Source organism: Mus caroli, unplaced genomic scaffold, assembly GCF_978045245.1.
Source record: "Mus caroli unplaced genomic scaffold, Mus_caroli_1 scaffold_5, whole genome shotgun sequence".
Lineage (NCBI taxonomy): Eukaryota > Metazoa > Chordata > Mammalia > Rodentia > Muridae > Mus > Mus caroli.
The window spans coordinates 34824803-34842237 of NW_028227260.1; the positions used below are offsets into that span (position 1 = coordinate 34824803).

The window sequence follows — 17435 nt, forward strand, 5'->3', positions numbered from 1 at the left end:
CTTAACCTTTATTGTGTGAACTTTTTTGCCTGATGGTCATGTTTTCTAAGGTACCCTGGGTGTAAAATAACTCCCACCTCGTTTCCCAGGAAGTCCACTATCCTTTGTGACTCATTTTGGACTCTTGATGTGTAGGGGGTGTGCCCCATGTGGGCCCCATAATTTCAATGGTTTGACCAAAGCCTTCCCTGCTGATATCCCCTCTCCATGGCTGCTATGGTATGTTCCATGAACTCCTCTACCACGGAGTCACAGAGATTTTCAGTTGTAAGAGCAGCTATCAGGGGAAAAGGCAGTCAAACACCCAGGACCAGAAAGAGGTAAGGAGCCAAAGGCTTTGTGTGTGAATGTATACTTGATCACCTGTTGTCCAAGAATAGAATGCCAGATTTCTAGGTGGATATGAAACAGAAATTCAAAGGGAAGAACCTCTCTCTAGTTTGGCAGGTAAAGTAAATGTGTCTTCCTTCTGGTGAGTCCATTTTTGGATCATGGTCTCTCTTTTGCTTGCTTAATACTTACATTAACCTTTTATTTTAGTAGAGGAAATTCCACTAATCTCAAGTTATTCTTAAGGTATGTTTAAGAACCCTGGTCCTTTCTCTTGGAGGCCCTAGAAGGGCTTTTACCCTCAACATGGAATAGCAAGTAAAGTCACAAAGGCTCACCATGGCTCTTGAAGAGCTCCTCCTTTCCTGTTTTTGAGGCAGGTCCATATGTTACACTCATTTCTCTCTCTTTTCTTTTCCATTCTAGATACCACCAACATGCCCAAGAGTGAGAAAACGATATCCAAAAAGGACTCCAGTCCTTCTGAAAATGGATCCCCCAAACCGGAAACATCAAGCAAGAACCAGGAAGATAAGACCAGTTCAGAGGTACACTCTGCAGGTGGGTCAGTAATGACAGTTATTATGACAGGTTAAACGATTGGGAAACTGTGGCTTAGGTGCCTTTAAAGGCTATAGAGAAAGCCTTTTGCAAGGAGTCATTTCTTCATCATTGCTTTGCCTGTCCTCTTTTGTATTAACTTTTTGTCTTTCTTTCACTTTTATCTTTGCATACAAGGATTAGGTCTTTGACTGGTAAGTGAAAGTAAAGTTAAATTTTAGAGACAAGGTATAATCGTCTGTGTTGGAAGTCTTATTAGTGTCTGAATTAGTTAAGGACATGGGGAATGTAAGGCGGACATGATAGGGTAGTTTCCCTTATAAACTCACAGTGATTGTGACAGCATGCTCAAGATCTGCACATACCCAAACCAGACCAACTCCCAGCATGAGTGGGGGAGGTAACCACCATGTTCTATCCTTAGTTGTGGGTGTGGCTTCACAAGAGCTCCTCAGTTCTGTTGTAGTCATCTGTTGATCCATGAACGTAAGAAGACTTTTCAGCTTTTAGTGTCTCTGATTTGTAGCTTTACAGTTTGGTAATAGTCATTTTAAAGATCTTACATATACTTAGGCAACTTTTTTTCTAAGGCATTTTCTTTCCTGGCTATTTTGATAGAATTGCTTCCATGTGTTCTTTCTCTCCAAATTCAGTACTGATATGTAGAAAGCTTCATTTTTAAAAAATTAGGACACTATCATTCATGGCTAAATGTACCTTGATAAAGTTCACTTCCTGTTATTTTCTCTTGTCCCCCTTCTTGTCCTGTTTTATTTCTTCTAACTTCCTTTTGACTTCCATGCTTACTTTTGTGACTAAGTAAATTGCAATGGAGTTGCCAGGATGAGCATGGGTAGGGGCTATTTCCTGGCATTTGGGTGGATCTTAAGAGCTGTGTGTGTGTGTGGGGGGGGGAACTGACCTCACCCCTAGCAGTAGCTAACTGTCCAAAGCTCCTCAGAATGGAATGGAACCCCTCCTCTATCTCCCATGGAGAGTTGATGAACCTGATCTTGTGTGGATATTGTGCAGGTAAGTACTATGAGTTCATGGCTGCAATGGCCATACTATATTCACAGTAAGCCCCCTCCATCTCTGGCTCTTAAGTTTTTCCACATCCTTTTCTCTGGACCTTGGAGGGGGTAATAAAGATGTTCCATTTAATGCTGACCACTCAACAGTCACTTACTCTCAGCCTTTTGTGCACCTGACTCTGAATTAACTGCCATTCAATGCAGAAATAAACTTCTCCAACAAAGGGTTAGAGTAGCACTTATGATTTAGTATAAGCACAAATATTTAGAAGACACCACAACAGCATCCATTCAGCAAAATAAGCATAGTGCATTTTTCATTGGGCCTGTGACTTTCCTAGCTGTGGGCTTTGGACCAGGTTTAGAATCCCAGGCATGGATTTTGTTCTATGGAACAGGCCCAGCTCCAATCACAAAGCAGTTGATTGGTCTCCTATCAGTTAATCCCATTGTTGTACAGCTGCAAGTATCTTGCCTATCAGGTAAGTGTTTATTGCAATTTAAGTGCATAATAACTGCTATAGGTTCTTCTATTTGAATACTTGGCCCCCAGCTGTTGGGATACTTGTGAAGATTGTGTCACCCTTAGTATGAGAGTTAGGGAGGTGATTCACTAGGGAGAAGGCCTTGAGGTATATAGTATGGCCTCATTTTCCCTTTACTCTCTGACTCCTGAGTACAGATGCAATATAAGCCAGCCTCTTGTTCTCACCACCCTACCGTTTCTGCCTGCTGCCATGTTTTCCCAACCATGACTGATAATATCCCTCTGAAACTCTACGCCAAAATAAGCCCTTTCTCCCTTCAGTTGCTTTTGTCATGGTATTTTTACCCAACAATGAAAAGGTAAGTTAGATGGTTGTATTATAGAGGGTCCTCAGCAGGGATGGGCACTGGTAACTTTCTTTTCTCTTTCTGTATAGCTCATTCTGGCATTACTAGCATTAGCTTAGAAAAGAATAAAGCTTCCAGTTGGTTAGCACCTGGAAGAGAAGTTATCAGGACCTGCCTGGCAGAGCACAGAGGCACAAGGTTTCCAAAGGCATAGTGGGAAGTTAGATAGCCCATATAGAAGGAGCAACTGGAAGGAGACTGTTAGCGTTGGTGTGATATGCTGGGGTGCTTGTGGGGAAGGGAAGGGAGATCAGCAGGATTGGGGAAGGTAAAAGGTAATTTGGGACAAATATGATCACAATGAATTAAACACTACTCTGAAATTACTCATCAAATATTTAAAATCCAATAAAATTCCTCTAATTTCTTCAGTGACCTACTATTTAGTAAATGTGTATTATTCAGTCTTCAAATGTTTGTGTCATTTCTATGGGTTCTGATTTCTGTTTAATTTCAGCATATTCTGATAGTTAATTTCAGTATATTCTGATAATATAGAATTATTTCAATTTTGTTTCTCAGTTTTCCATGTTAGAACTATTAGTTAACAAATTATCTGTTATTATTCAACTTGTTCCTTGAAAATTTCATACATATACATAATTCATACTCTACCATCATACCACTACTGTTCCCATCTCCTTGGTAGCTGTCTACTCCCCCACTTCCCTAAAAGTAGTTTTCTCATATCTATCTGATTTACTTTGTGACCAATTGAATTTAACAGGGGCCATCTGTCTAACCATAGGTTTGGAATTATTTGTTAGAACCTGGCAGGCTCAGCAGTGTACAAAACTGAAGAGAGTGACTCCCTTTCACAGATTCTATCAGCCAAATACTTCAGTGGTAGAGGATAGGATCCCATTAATCACCATCCACTTTCCATGACAGATTGTGCCCAGTGCTGGTAACATTAGAGTAGAGTTTTGAATGAGAATGACTATAGGGCCATTCACTGTAGGCCTTGGAGTAGATGTGGTTCTGGGGGTGGGTTTTGAGGTTTCCAATGCTTCCCCCAGGCTCTGGCTCTCTGTCTCCCTGGACCTAACTCAGACTCTGGCTCTGGCACTAGGCAATATGAATCTGGTTCTGGTTCTCTGACTCTGGCTCTAGCTCTCTCTCTCTCTCTCTCTCTCTCTCTCTCTCTCTCTCTCTCTCTCTCTCTCTCTCTCTCTCTCTCTTCTCTCTCTCTCTCTCCCCTCTCTCTTTTCCTCTCTCTCCCTTTTTCTCTCCCTTTCTCTCTCCCTCCCTCTCTCTCCATCTCTTTCCCTCTCTCTTCCTCTCTCTCTTTCTCTCTCTCTCCCTCCCTCTCCCTCTTTCTCCATCTCTTTCCCTCTCTTTCCCCCTCTTTCTCTCCCTCTCCCTCTTTCCCTCTCTCTCCCTCCCTCCCTCTTCCTCCCTCCCTCTCTCCCTCTCTTTTCCTCTCCCTCCCTCTCTCTCCCTTTCTCCCCCTCTCTCCTCTCCCTCTTTCCCTCTCTCTCTTCCTTTCTCTCCCTCCCTGTTTACCTGCCCCCTCTTTCCCACTTCCCTTCCCTCTCTCCCCCCTCTGACACTGTCTCTGTCTCTTTATCTCTATCTCTGTCTCTATTTCTATCTCTGAGTCCTTGGACCTCTGCCACTGGCTTTGGTTTTGACTCTGGCTCTGGCCCTGACTCTCTGACTCTATTGCTGTCTTACCTCTAGCTCTGGCTCTCTAGTTCTGCCTCTCTAGATCTGGCTCGGTAAATGGATCTGTCTGTCTGTCTGTCTGTCTGTCTGTCTGTCTGTCTGTCTGTCTACTGTCTTGTGCTCTCTGGCTCTTTACCTCTGGCATGGACTCCCTGAGTTTTTCCCTCTGGCTGTGGCTCACTGGCTTAGACTTTCTGGCTTAAATCTTTTGGTGCTGGCTCTGGTAATGGCTCTGGCCTCTTCTCTGACTCTGGCTCTCTGCCTGTAGGTCTAGCTCTGTTTCTGGCTTTCTGTCTGTGGCTAAGGGCTCTGGCTCTGGCTCTGACTGTGTCTCCCTGAGTATGGTTCTCTGTCTCTGTCTCTGTCTCTAGATCTCTGTCTCTAGCTCTAGATCTCTACCCCTGGATTTTGGATCTGTCTTTTGCTCTGCTCTGTCTCTGTCACCTTCTTTGTCTCTGCTTAAGGTTCTCTGTGGCTGTGGCTCAGGCTTTTTGGCTCTGTTTGGCTCTGGCTTTAGGTATGGTTCTGTCTCTGTCTCTCTGTCTCTTTGGCTGTTGCTGTTACTTTGGATATCCTGCTCTGGTTCTGGCTGTGGTCTAGCTGTCAAGTCCTGATTCTGGCTCTAGCTCTAGCACTAGCTAGAGCTCTCTGGCTCTGCCTATAGCTCTGGGTCTCTGGATCCAACTCTCTCCTTTGGCTTTAGCTCTGGATCTCTGGTTCTTTGGCACTGGCTCTGATGCTGGCTTTCTGACTTATGCTTATGTTCTCTGGCCTTTCTTTTTGGCACTGGCTTGCTGGTTCTGCCTCTGTCTCTACTCTGGCTCTGGCTTTGTCTTTGTTTCTGGATCTCTGCGTTTTTGGCTCTCTGGATCTGACTATGGTTCTGGCTCTGGTTCTGGATATCTGGCTCTCTGCTTCTGGATCTCAGGCTCTTGATTGAATTGTGTTTCTTTCTTTCACTCTGGTCTCTGACTCTGTGGCTCTGGCTCTCTGATTCGCTTGCTCAAGCTCTAGCACTAGCTACATATCTTTGGCTCCAGGTATAGCTCTAGTTCTTGGCCTCTGTCTCTGTCTTTCTGCCTCTGGTTCTAGTTCTGGCTTTGCCTATGGCTTCAGCTCTCAGGCTCTGGGTCTGCCTCTGGTTATGGCTATTGGTCCCTGGATTCCTGGCACTGGATTTGGCTATGGGTGGGTCTCTCTGGCCCTATGCCTCTGGCTATTACTCTGGCTCTCTTATTCTGCCTTAGGCTCTTGCTCTCTTTCTGGGTCTCTATGGCTATGGATATGGCAATGACTCTGGCTCTGCCTCTCTGTCAGTCTCTCTGCTCTGTGGTTCTGTCAGTCTCTCTCTCTCTCTCTCTCTCTCTCTCTCTCTCTCTCTCTCTCTCTTTCTGGAGCTCTGGCTCTTGGGCTCTCATTCTACCAGTGGCTCTTTTCTCTGGCTCTGCCTCTCTGGCTCTGGTTGTGGCTCTCTGGTGGCTCTTGATCAGACTCTGTCTCTGTCTCTAGCTCTGTCTCTGGCTCCATCTATAGCTCTGCTTCTGGCTCTAGCTCTCAGTCTGATTCATAGATCTGATTTACTGTCTCTCTGTCTCCGGTTTGGCTCAGTCTCTGTCTTGCTAACTCTGGCTCTCTGCTTTTGACACTCTTTCTGGCTCCAGGGCTCTTAATCTTGCTCTCTAGTCCTTTAAATCTGGCTCTGGTGGAGTCTGGCTTATACTCTGGCTCTCTGGGTTTGTCTCTAGCTCTCTGGCACTAACTGTGGCTCTGATTCTCTTTTTCTAGCTCTGGCTCTGGTTCTGGCACTGACTTTGGTCTGGCTCTTTGGTTTTCTGGCTCTCTGCCTTTGGTCCTAGCCCTCTGGCTTTGGCTTCAGCTCTAGCACTGGCTCTGCCTCTCTGGCTCTAGATCTTACTCTGGCTCTCTGCCTTTGACATTGGCTATGGCTCTATGTCTCTTACTCAGGCTCAAGGACCCTCTAGGTCTGGCTCTGGCTCTAGGTCTGGCTCTGGCTTTCTGGGCATCTGTCTCTGTCTCTGGTTCTGCTCTGGCTCTATGGTTCTATGGTTCTATGGTTCTATGGCTCTATGGCTTTATGGTTCTATGGCCCTATGGCCCTATGGCTCTATGGCTCTATGGCTCTATGGCTCTATGGCTCTATGGCTCTATGGCTCTATGGCTCTATGGCTCTATGGCTCTTATGGCTCTATGGCTCTATGGCTCTATGGCTCTATGGATCTATGGATCTATGGCTCTATGGCTCTATGGCCCCATGGCTCCGTGGCCCTATGACTCTATGACTCTATGGGCCTGGTTCACTGGCTCACTGACTCACTAGCTCTATGGTTCTGGCTCTGGCACTGGTTTTCTAGCTCTAACTGGCTTTTGTTCTGGCTCTCTGCATCTGGTTATATTTCTGGGGTACAAACTGGTTTGGGTCCTGGCTCTAGTCTGATTTTTGACTCTGGCCCTCTGTGTCTCTGACTCAGGTTCTGTGTCTCTGGCTCTAGCTATTTCTCTGACTCTTTGTCTGGCTCTGTGGTTCTCTGACCCTGACTCTCTTGCATTTGCAGTGGATATGGCTCAATGTCTCTTGTTCTGGGTCTCTGAACCTCTAGTTCTGGCTTTGACTCTGGCTCTGGGTCTGATTTTGGCTTTGTCTCTGTCTCTGTATTGCTCCTTTCTGGCTCTCTGAGTCTGGCTATATTTCTGGCGCTAAGTCTTGCTATCTGGATCTCTGCTTCTGACTCTCTGGCTTTCAGGTTCTCACTTGGGCTGTGCCTCTTTCTCTCTGGGTTTCATTTCTGGTTCTCTGGCTCTGGCTATGTTTTGGTCTCTGGCTATGAAGTTCTGGCTTCCTTTCTTTCTCTCTCTCTCTCTTTCTATATCTCTCTCTTTCTCTCTACTTTCCTTTCTTCCTTTCTTTTTCTCCTACTATTTTTTCTTTTCTGTTTTTATTAGATATTTTCTTTATTTTCATTTCAAATGTTATCCCCCTTCCTAGTGTCCCCTCCAAAAATCTCCTATCCTTTCCCCCCTCCCCTTGCTCCCCAACCCATCCACTCCCATTCCTGGTCCTGGCATTCCCCTATACTGAGGCATAGAATCTTCACAGGACCAAGGGCCTCTCCTCCCATTGATGACTGACTAGGCCATCCTCTGCTACATATACAGCTAGAGCCACAAGTCTCACCATGTGTTTTCTTTGGTTGTTGGTTTAGTCCCTGGGAGCTCTGGGGATACTGGTTAGTTCATATTGCTGTTCCTCCTATGAGGCTGCAAACCCCTTCAGCTCCTTGGGTACTTTCTATAGCTCCTTCATTTGGGGACCCTGTGCTCAGTCCAATGGTTGGCTGTGAGCATCCACTTCTGTATTTGCCAGGCACTGGCAGAGCCTCTCAGGAGACAGCTCTATCAGGTTCCTGTCAGCAGGCCCTTGTTGGCATCTGCCTAGTGTCTGGGTTTGGTGGTTGTTTATGGGGTGGATCCCCAAGTGGAGCAGTCTCTGCTACAAACTTTGTCTCCGTAAGTCCTTCCATGGGAATTTTGTTCTCTGGCTCTCTTTCTTTGTCGCTCTCTCATTTCTCAGGTTCTCGTTAGGGCTGTTCTGGCTTTTTGGCACTGGCCATGCTTCTGTGTCTTTCTCCATCTCTGTCTTTCTGTCTCCCTGTTTCTTTTGCTCTCAGGCTTTCTGGCTCTGATTCTCACACAAGGTTCTGGCTCTAACTCTAGTGCTAGCTCTAGCTAGGGCTCTCTGGCTCTGGCTCTGGCTCTCTGGCTCGTGCTGTTGCTCTGGCTCTCCTCTGGCTCTGTCTTTGTCTCTGTTTCTGCCTTTGGCTATGGCTCTTGTTCTGACTTCAGCTTTGACTCTGGATCTGGATCTCTCCATTTTGGTTCTCTGTATCTGGGTATGTTTCTGGCTCTAGATCTAGCTATCTGGAGCTTGGTGTCTGGCTCTTGGTCTCTCACTTGGGCTGTGTAGCTTTCTTTCTGACTCTTGTTTCTGCTTCTCTGTCTCTCTGGCATGCTTTCTCTCTCTTGCTATGCTTCAGTCTCTGGCTTTCTATCTCTCTGTTTATGTCTCCCACCCTGGCTTTCAGGCTCATGCTAAGGCTGGGCATCTGGCTCTCTGGCTCTCTGGATCTGGCTATTGCTCTGGCTCTCTTCCTCTCTTTTCTGCACTTTGTTTCTTGTTCTGGTTCTGGGTCTTTACTTCTGATCCTCTGGCTCTGGCTGTCTGGTGCTGAGGCTCTCTGGCTCTCTGGTTCTGGCTATGTTTTGGTCTCTGGCTCTGGCATTTTGGCTCCCTTTCACTGTCTTTGATTCTCAGACTCTCACAAGGGCTGTACTTCCGGCTCTCTGGCTCTCTGGCATTGGCTCTGGTTCTGTCTCCTTCTCTGTCTCTGTCTTTCTTTCTTTGTTTCTCAGGCTTTCCAGCTCTGTTTCTCACACTGTCTTTCAAGCAATGGTTCTGGCTGAGCCTTTACCTCACTTGCTCTAACTCTTTCTTTAGCTCTAGCTAGGCTTCTCTGTCTCTGTCTCTGGTTTTGGTTCTGGCTATCATGGGGGCTCTCCGGTTCTTGCTTTGGCTATAGCTCTGGCTCTTGTCCTCTGTCTCTGCATCTCTGATTCTAGCTCTCATTCTGGCTCTGCCTATGGCTCTGCCTCTCAGGTTTTGGCTCTGACTCTCTCTCTATGGCTCTGGCTCTCTTGGTCTCTGGCTCTGGCTCTGCCTCTAGCTATGGCTCTGATGATGGCTCTCTGGCTTTCTGGCTCTGGCTATTACTCTGGCTCTCTGGCTCTGCTTCTGGCACTTTGTTTCTGGGCCTAGCTCTTGGTCTCTGGCTCTCTGGCTCTGGATTCCCACTCTGGCCTTGTCTCTGCTTCTCTATATATGTCTCTCTAGCTACACTTGTGGTGCTCTCTCATTATGGGCTTGGATGTTTGACTATCTTGCTCTGGTTCTACCTCTGTCTGTCTTCTCTGACTCTGTCTCTCTGTCTCTGTCTCTCCTGTGGCTCCATGTCTCTGGATCTGGCTTTGTCTCTGGGTCTCTGACCCTCTGGCTCTATGTCTCAGACTTTGCCTCTCTGGCTTTGGCTCTGCCTCTGTCTCCAGCACTCTGAGTCTGGCTTGGTAGTTCTCTGACACTGACTTGCTGAATTTGTCATTGTCTCTGAGTCTAGCTTTCTTTCTCTGACTCTCTGGCCGTCTGGTTCTGACTCTGGCTCTTACTCTGGCTCTGGGTTTCTGTCTGTGACTCTGGCTTTGGCTCTGTTATTTTCTCTCTGTCTATGTCTCTGCCCCTGATTCTGTAAATCTGTCTCTGTGGCTCTCTGCCTCTGACTCTTTGTCTTTTGAATTGGTCTGGCTCTAGGTCTCTCTTTTTTTTTTTTTTCTGGCTTTCTGACCCTCTAGTACTGGCTATGACTTTGACAGTGACTGCAACTCTGGCTTTGGCTCTGACTCTCTGGACATATCGCTCTGGCTCTCTTGTAGCTCTCTGTCTCAGGCTCTATCTCTGTCTCTTTGACACTGGCTCTGGCTTTCTGCACCTGCTTCTGTCTGTTCCTTGCCTGTGCCCATGCCTGTGCCTATGCTTCCACCTTTGCCTCTGCCTCTGCCATTGACTCTGGCTTTCTGGCTTAGAATCTCTGAGTCTGGCCTCTGGCCTCTGGCCCAGGCTCTCCTTTGGATCTCCAGCTCTTGCTCAGCCTGTGACTCTGGCACTTATTTTGGCTTCAACATTGACTCTGGCTATGGATCTCTGGATGTTTGTTTCTGGTCCATATGTTTCTAGTTCTAGCTCTAGCTATCTAGATCTCTCTGTCTCTTGCCTTTCTTCTAGCTCTCAGGCTCTAGTTGGTCTGTCCATCTTTCTGGCTCTGGTCTCTGGTTTTCTGAATCTCTGGCTCTCTGGTCTCTGGCCCTTGTTCTCACTCAGGCTCTCATGCTGTCTCTAGTTGTGCCTCTGGCTCTCTGGCTCTGACTCTGGCTCTCTAGGTCAGTCACTAACTACTGGCATTAACTGTGTCTCTGCCTCTCTTTCTCTGATTCTGGCTCTGGCTCTGGATTTCTGGCTCCAGTTGTGTTTCTGTTTCCCTGTCCCTGACTCTCTGGTTCTGATTTGACCTCTGGATGTCTTCCCTGACTCTGGCTCTCCTGTGGCTCTCTGTCTCTAGCTCTGGCTGTGGCTCTAGTTCTGGCTCTTGCTCTGGGTCTCTGGGTCTCTGGGTCTCTGGGTCTCTGGCCACCTGGCTCTGTCATCTGTTCTGGCTTTGGCTTTACCTTTCTGACTCTGCCTCTCTAGCTCTGGCTCTGCTTCTAACTCCACGATCCTGGCTCAGTGTCTCTACCTCTGCCTCTGTCTCTGTTTTGACATTGTTTGTGGGTCTAGCTCTCTTGCTCTGACTCTTTGGTCCTCTGGTTCTGATTCCGGCTGTGGTTCTGGCTCTCAGGCTCTGGCTCTAGTTTTAGCTATGGGTTCCTGGCTTCTGGCAATGGCAATGGCTCTGGCTCATGAGCTCACTGAACCTGGCTATTACTTTAGCTCTGGATCTCTGATTCTATGGCTCTCTAGTTCTCTGTGTCTCTGTTTTTAGCTGTGGTTCTAGCTCTCTGCTTCTGCTTCTATCTCTGCCTCTGCTCCTGTTTCTCTCTGGCTCTGGCTCTGGCTCTGGCTCTGGCTCTGGCTCTGGCTCTGGCTCTGGCTCTGGCTCTGGCTCTGGCTCTGGCTCTGGCTCTGGCTCTGGCTCTGGCTCTGGCTCTGGCTCTGGCTCTGGCTCTGGCTCTGGCTCTGGCTCTGGCTCTGGCTCTGGCTCTGGCTCTGGCTCTGGCTCTGGCTCTGGCTCTGGCTCTGGCTCTAGCTCTAGTTACAGTTCTCTGGCTCTGGATCTCTGACTCTAACTCTCTGTCTCTGTCTCTAGCTTGTTTTCTGGCTCTCTTCTCGCTCTCAGGCTCTTTCTTTGGCCCTCTGGACATTTCTGGTTCTTACTGTGGTACTGGCTTTCTGGCTCCATAATTCTGGCTGTGACTCTGGTTCTTTGGCACTTGCTCTGCCTTTCTGGCCCTGCCTCTGTCTGTGCCTCTGCTTCTGGCTTTCCAGCTCAGACTCTCTGGCTCTGGTTCTCTGGCTCTGGCTTTCCTGTACTGGCTCTGGCTCTGGTTCTCTGGCTCTGGCTTTCCTGTACTGGCTCTGGCTCTCCTCTGGTTCTGCTTATGGCTCTGACTCTTGCTCTGGTTTTGTCTTTGTCTCTGTCTCTGGATCTCTGTCTTTCTGGTTGTCTGGGTCTGTGTATGGTTCTGGCCCTAGATCTAGCTATCTGAATCTCTTTCTTAGGCTCCTTCTGGAGCTCTCAGACTCTCCCTTGGTGTGTGCCACTTTTTCTCTGGCCCTGGTCTCTGGTTCACTGGCTCTTCGGCTCTCTGGCTTTCTGGCTCTGGCTATGGTTTGGTCACTGGCTCTGGCTTTCTGTCTCCATGCCTCTGTCTCTTGCTCTGGCTCTCAAACTCTTGCTAGGGGACTGCCTCTGGCTCTCTGGCTCTGGCTATGTTTCTGTCTCTGTATGTGTCTCTCTGTCTCAGTCTCCTTCCCATTCTCTCTCTCTCCCTCTCTCTCTCCCTCTCCCTCTCCCTCTCCCTCTCCCTCTCCCTCTCCCTCTCCCTCTCCCTCTCCCTCTCCCTCTCCCCCTCTCTCTCATTTTCACACTGGCTTTCATGTTATGACTGTACCTCTGCCTGTGGATCTCTGGCAATGAGTCTGGCACTAGCTCTAGTTCTAGTCCTAACTACGGTTCTCTAGCTCTGGCTCTCTGGTATTCACTCTCTGACTCCAGCTCTATCTATATCTCTACCTCTGGCTCTTGCTTTCATTTTGGTTCTTGGATTTGGCTTACTGATTCTCTAGCTCTGGTCTGGTTCTTGTGTGACTCTGCCCCCTCACCCCCTCTCTGATTACGACTCTCTGCTTTTGGCAATGTCTTTTGCAATAGGCCTCTTACTTTTGCTTTCTGGTCTGGAAGACTCTGGATGTACTTCTTGCTCTCTGGGTCTGATTCTTGTTCTTACTCTGTCTGGATCTCTGGCTCTGGGTCTGGCTCTGGTTCTCTGCTTCTTCCTCTGCCTCTGGATTTCTGGTTCTGGCTTTCTGCCACCAGTTCTGGCTCTGGTTCTCCTCTGGATCTTTGGCTGTAACTCTGGTTCTGGCTCTGTCTATAGCTCTGGATCTGATTCTCACTTTGCTTTTGTCTCTGCCACTGGATCTCTACCTTTCTGGTTCTCTGTGTCTGGCACTAGTGCTGGATATCTGGATCTCTGTCCCTGGCTCTGACTGTCAGGCTCTCACTTCAGCTGTGCCTCTGGCTATCTGACTTTGGCTGTCTGGCTCTCTGACTCTCTGGTAATATGGTATTCTGGCTCTGGCTATGTTTCAGTCTCTGGCTTGGGTATTCTGGCTCTCTGTCTCTTGCTCTAGCTCTTAGACTCTTGCTAGGGCTGTGTTTCTGGCTCTTGCTATGGTTTTGTCTCTGTCTCTCTTGCTTCTTGTCTCTCTGTCTCTGTCTTTTGCTCTGCTTCTGGTTCTGTCTCTCTGTCTCTCTGACTTTCTGCCTCTGGTTTTGTTTTGCCTCTGGCTCTGGATCCAGCACTAGCTGTCTGTCTTTCTGGCTCTGACTACTACTCTGGCTCTCTTGCTCTGCTTCTGGCACTTTGTTTTTGGTACTGGCTCTTGGTCTCTGTTCTCTGGGCTTATATTCTGCTTGGACTGTGACTCTGTATATATCTCTCTAGCTCCAGGTGTGTTTCTGTTTCTCTGTCTCTCTGTCTCTTGTTCTATCCCTGGTTCTCTTCTCTGGCTTCAGCTCCTTAGTTCTGGCTCTCCTGTGACACTGTCTCTTGTTCTAACTCTGTCTTTGGTTCTCTGCCCTCTGGCTTCAGCTCTGGATCTGGCTCTGAATATGCCTCTCTGTCTCTTTGGCTCTGCCTATAGTGCTGTGAGTCTTGCTCATTGACTCTCTGCCTCTGGTTCTCTGGTTTTGCCATTGTCTCTGGCTCTAGTTCTTTTGCTCTGACTTGGTGGCCCTCTGGTTCTGACTCTGACTGTGGCTCTGGCTTTCTAGATATATGGCTTGGAATCTAACTATGACTCTAGGGTTCTGTGGCTCCCTGGCTCCCTGGCTGTATATCAGGCTGTGGCTGTGGCTGTGGCTGTGGCTGTGGCTGTGGCTGTGGCTGTGGCTGTGGCTGTGGCTGTGGCTCTGGCTGTGGCTGTGGCTGTGGCTGTGGCTCTGGCTGTGGCTGTGGCTGTGGCTCTGGCTCTGGCTCTGGCTCTGGCTCTGGCTCTGGCTCTGGCTCTGGCTCTGGCTCTGGCTCTGGCTCTGGCTCTGGCTCTGGCTCTGGCTCTGGATGTAGCTCTCTGACACTAACTTTTTGCTCTGGCTCTGGTGTTGGCTCTAGTCTGACTTTGACTCTGGTTCTGGCCCTCTCTCTTGGACTCTGGATTTGGCTGTTACTGTCTCTCTGTCTCTGTTTATACCCCTGATTCTGTGAGTCTGTCTCTGTGGCTCTCTGACTCTGGTTCTTTGTCTTTGGCATTGGCTCTTGCTCTAGGTCTCTCCCTGGCTCTCTGGCTATCCAGTTCTGATTCTAACACTATTATCCTGACTCAGACTCAGTCTGACTCTGGTTGTGGCTCTGTCTATCTGACTCAGGATTTGGTTCTAGCTCATGGATATGGATCTTCGGTAATGGCTCTGTCTCTCTGTCTCTCTGTCTCTCTGTCTCTCTGTCTCTCTGCCTCTCTGCCTCTCTGCCTCTCTGCCTCTCTGCCTCTCTGCCTCTCTGCCTCTCTGCCTCTCTGCCTCTCTGCCTCTCTGCCTCTCTGCCTCTCTGCCTCTCTGCCTCTCTGCCTCTCTGCCTCTCTGCCTCTCTGCCTCTCTGCCTCTCTGCCTCTCTGCCTCTCTGCCTCTCTGCCTCTCTGCCTCTCTGCCTCTCTACCTCTCTGCCTCTGCCTGTGCTTCTACTTCTGGCTTTCTAGCTATGTTTGTTTGTTTGTTTGATTGTTTTTGTTTTTTGGCTCTTGCTCTGGCTCTGGTTCTCCTATTGATCTCTGGCTCTGGCTTCGATTTTTTCTTTGCATCTCTAAATCCCTGGTTTTCTGGTTCTGACATCCTATTTCTCTGTTTCTTGTAGGGCTATGCCTCTGTCTCTCTGACTATTGCTGTTTCTATTTCTTTCTCTGTCTCTCTGTAGCTTTGTAGCACTTTCTCTCTGTCTCTCTTGCTTTCTGGTTTTCTGGCTCTCTGACTATGGCTCGACTCACACTCTGGTTCTCACAATATGGCTCTGGCTGTACCTCTCTGAATCTGACACTGGCTCTATCTCTAGCTTTAGTTAGGGCTTTCTGATTCATGCTATGGCTCTATGTCTCTGGATCTGGCTCTCCCCTTCTGGCTATGACTCTGACTTTCTGGTCCTTTAACTCTGGATCTAAGTCTGGTTCTGATTTTGGCTTTCTGTCTCAGGCTTTCTGTCTCTGGCACTCTGGCTTGAGTTCTCGTTTGCCTCTGGATCTTGTACTCTAGTCCATGCTCTGGTTCACTGCCTCTGCCTCTGGTTCTGGCTCAGGCTATTTCTCAGGTTCTTGGCCTCTGGCTCTGGCTCTCTGGCTCTGGCTCTGGATTTCTCTTTCTGGCTATGGCTCTGTGTCTCTGGATCTCAGGCTCTCTGCTTCTGGCTCTGGCTCTCAGAATCTCAGGCTCTCTGGCTGTGGCTTTGTCTCTTGTTCTGGCTCTGGACCTGGTCTGGTTCTCTACCTCTTGCTATTATTCTGAATCTCTTTCTCGTCTCTCTGCCTCTGTCTCTGCCTCTGCCTCTGCCTCTGTCTCTGCCTCTGCCTCTCTGCCTCTGCCTCTGCCTCTGCCTCTGCCTCTGCCTCTGCCTCTGCCTCTGCCTCTGCCTCTGCCTCTGCCTCTGCCTCTGCCTCTGCCTCTGCCTCTGCCTCTGCCTCTGCCTCTGCCTCTGCCTCTGCCTCTGCCTCTGCCTCTGCCTCTGCCTCTGCCTCTGCCTCGTTGATTTCTGGCTCAGATTCTGTCTCTGGATTTTGGCTTTGGCTTTTTGCCTCAGGATGTGGTTCTGGCTCGCCTCTGACTCTTTGGTTCTAGCTTTGCCTATAGCTCTGGCTCTGGTCATAGCTTTGGTTTTGTCTCTGGGTCTCTGTCTTTCTGGTTCTGTGTCTGGCTATGTTTCTATCTCTGGCACTGGATCCCTGGTTCTCTGCCTCTAGCTCTGGCTCTCAGGCTCTCTGGTTCTCATCTCTCTGTCTCTCTGTTTTTGGCTTTGCTTGTGGCTCTGGCTCTCTGGCTCTGGCTATATTTCTAGCTGTCCTGGTTTGGCTCTGACACTTAGATTCTGGTTCTGGCTCTGGCTTTCTTGCTCAGGATTTTGCTCTGCTTGTGGCCCTGCCTCTTCGTGTCTGTCTCCCTGTCTTTGGTTATGCTTCTGCCTCTCTGGCCTTGGCACTCTGACTTTCTGGCTCTGGTTCTATCTGTGGATTTTTTACCCTATCTCTGTCTCTCAGGCTCTGGCTCTGACTCTCCCATCACTCTCTGCCTCTGGCTTTGTCTCTAGCTCTGGTTCTTGCTTTCTGGATCTGGCTGTCTACTTCAAGCTATGACTCTAGATTTCTGATTCTCTTGCTCTGACTCTGGCTCTGCCTCTTGGGCTCTGGTTCTGGGTTTCTGGCTCTGGGTGTGGGTCTCTGGCCCCTTCGTTCTGGATTCAGCTCTACCTTTATCTCTGTTTCTGTCTCTGCCTTCTTGGCTCTGCGTTTCTGCCTCTGGCTGTGGCTCTGACTCTGGGTCTCTGGCCTCCTGGCTCTGACTTCAGATCCACCTCTGTCTCTGTTTCTGTCTTCCTGTCTCTGCTTCTCTTGCTTTGGCTCTGCCTCTAGCTTTTTGAGTCTGGCTCAGTGGCTCTCTGATTTTGGCTCTGCCTTTGGCATTGTCTCTGGCTCTAGTTTTTTGTGTTTACTCTCAGGTCCTCTGGTTCCAACTTTGGCTGTGGCTCTATTGCTATATTGCTCTCTGGTTCCCTGGCTTTAGTTCTGTCACTGTCTCTGGCACTCTGTCTACGGCTATGGTCCACTGGCTCTCTGGATTTATGGCTCTAGTTCCCTCATTCTATGAATATAAATCTCTAGCTCTGGCTCTGGATCTGCACTGTGTCTGCCTCTGCCTCTGGATTTCTGACTCAGTATTTCTGGCCCTAAAATTCTGTCTCTGTCTTTGAATTGGGCTCTGTCTCTCCTTTGGATCTTTAGATGTGGCTCTCGTTCTGTCTCTGGCTCTTTCTCTGGTCCTGGCTCTGGCTCTAGTTCTGGCTCCAGCTTTATATCTCTGCCTCTGGCTCTAGCTCCCACTGTGGTTCCTGGATCTGGCTCATTGACTCTCTGGTTCTGTCCTGCTCTAACTTGGTCTCTCTGATTCTGACACTCTTGGCATTGTTTCTGGGTCTTGGGATTTACTCTTTCTCTAGCCCTGTAATTCTGGCTGTGACTATGATTCTGTTTCTCTGTCTCTCTAGATCTGGCTATTACTCCAGCTCTCTTTCTCAGTTTCTGGAACTTTGTTATTGGTTCTGGCTATGGGTTTCTTACTCTCTAGCTCTCTGACTCTGGAGTAGGCTCTGGCTCTGGCTCTAGTTCTGCTTGTCTGTGTCAGTCTCTCTGTCTCTGGTTGTGCTTCTGTCTCTTGCTCGATCTCTCAGGATCTCTGACTCTGGTTCTACCTCTGGTGCTCTTCTATGCTCTGGCTCTGTGGCTCCAACTTTTCTCTCCTGTGGCTTTTTGCCTCTGGATCTGGCTCTGGCTCTTTGGCACTGGCTCTGGTTCTCTGCCCCTCTGCCCCTCTGCCCCTCTGCCCCTCTGCCCCTCTGCCCCTCTGCCCCTCTGCC

The 17435-nt window shown here is 48.7% G+C and overlaps 1 protein-coding gene across 2 annotated transcripts in view; it reads left to right on the forward strand.

The window, feature by feature from the left end:
* Positions 1-216: 216 nt before the first annotated feature.
* The window catches only part of LOC110286775 (T-complex protein 11-like X-linked protein 1), a 38786-nt gene continuing 21567 nt past the window's right edge, over positions 217-17435 (forward strand). Inside the window, exons 1-2 of one of the 2 annotated variants that reach the window (XM_085837581.1) lie at positions 217-317; positions 755-891. In XM_085837581.1, the coding sequence (XP_085693707.1) occupies positions 217-317; positions 755-891 (238 nt within the window). Of the gene's footprint in view, positions 321-754; positions 892-17435 lie in introns of both variants that reach the window. The other variant, XM_021153362.2, reaches the window with a different exon arrangement.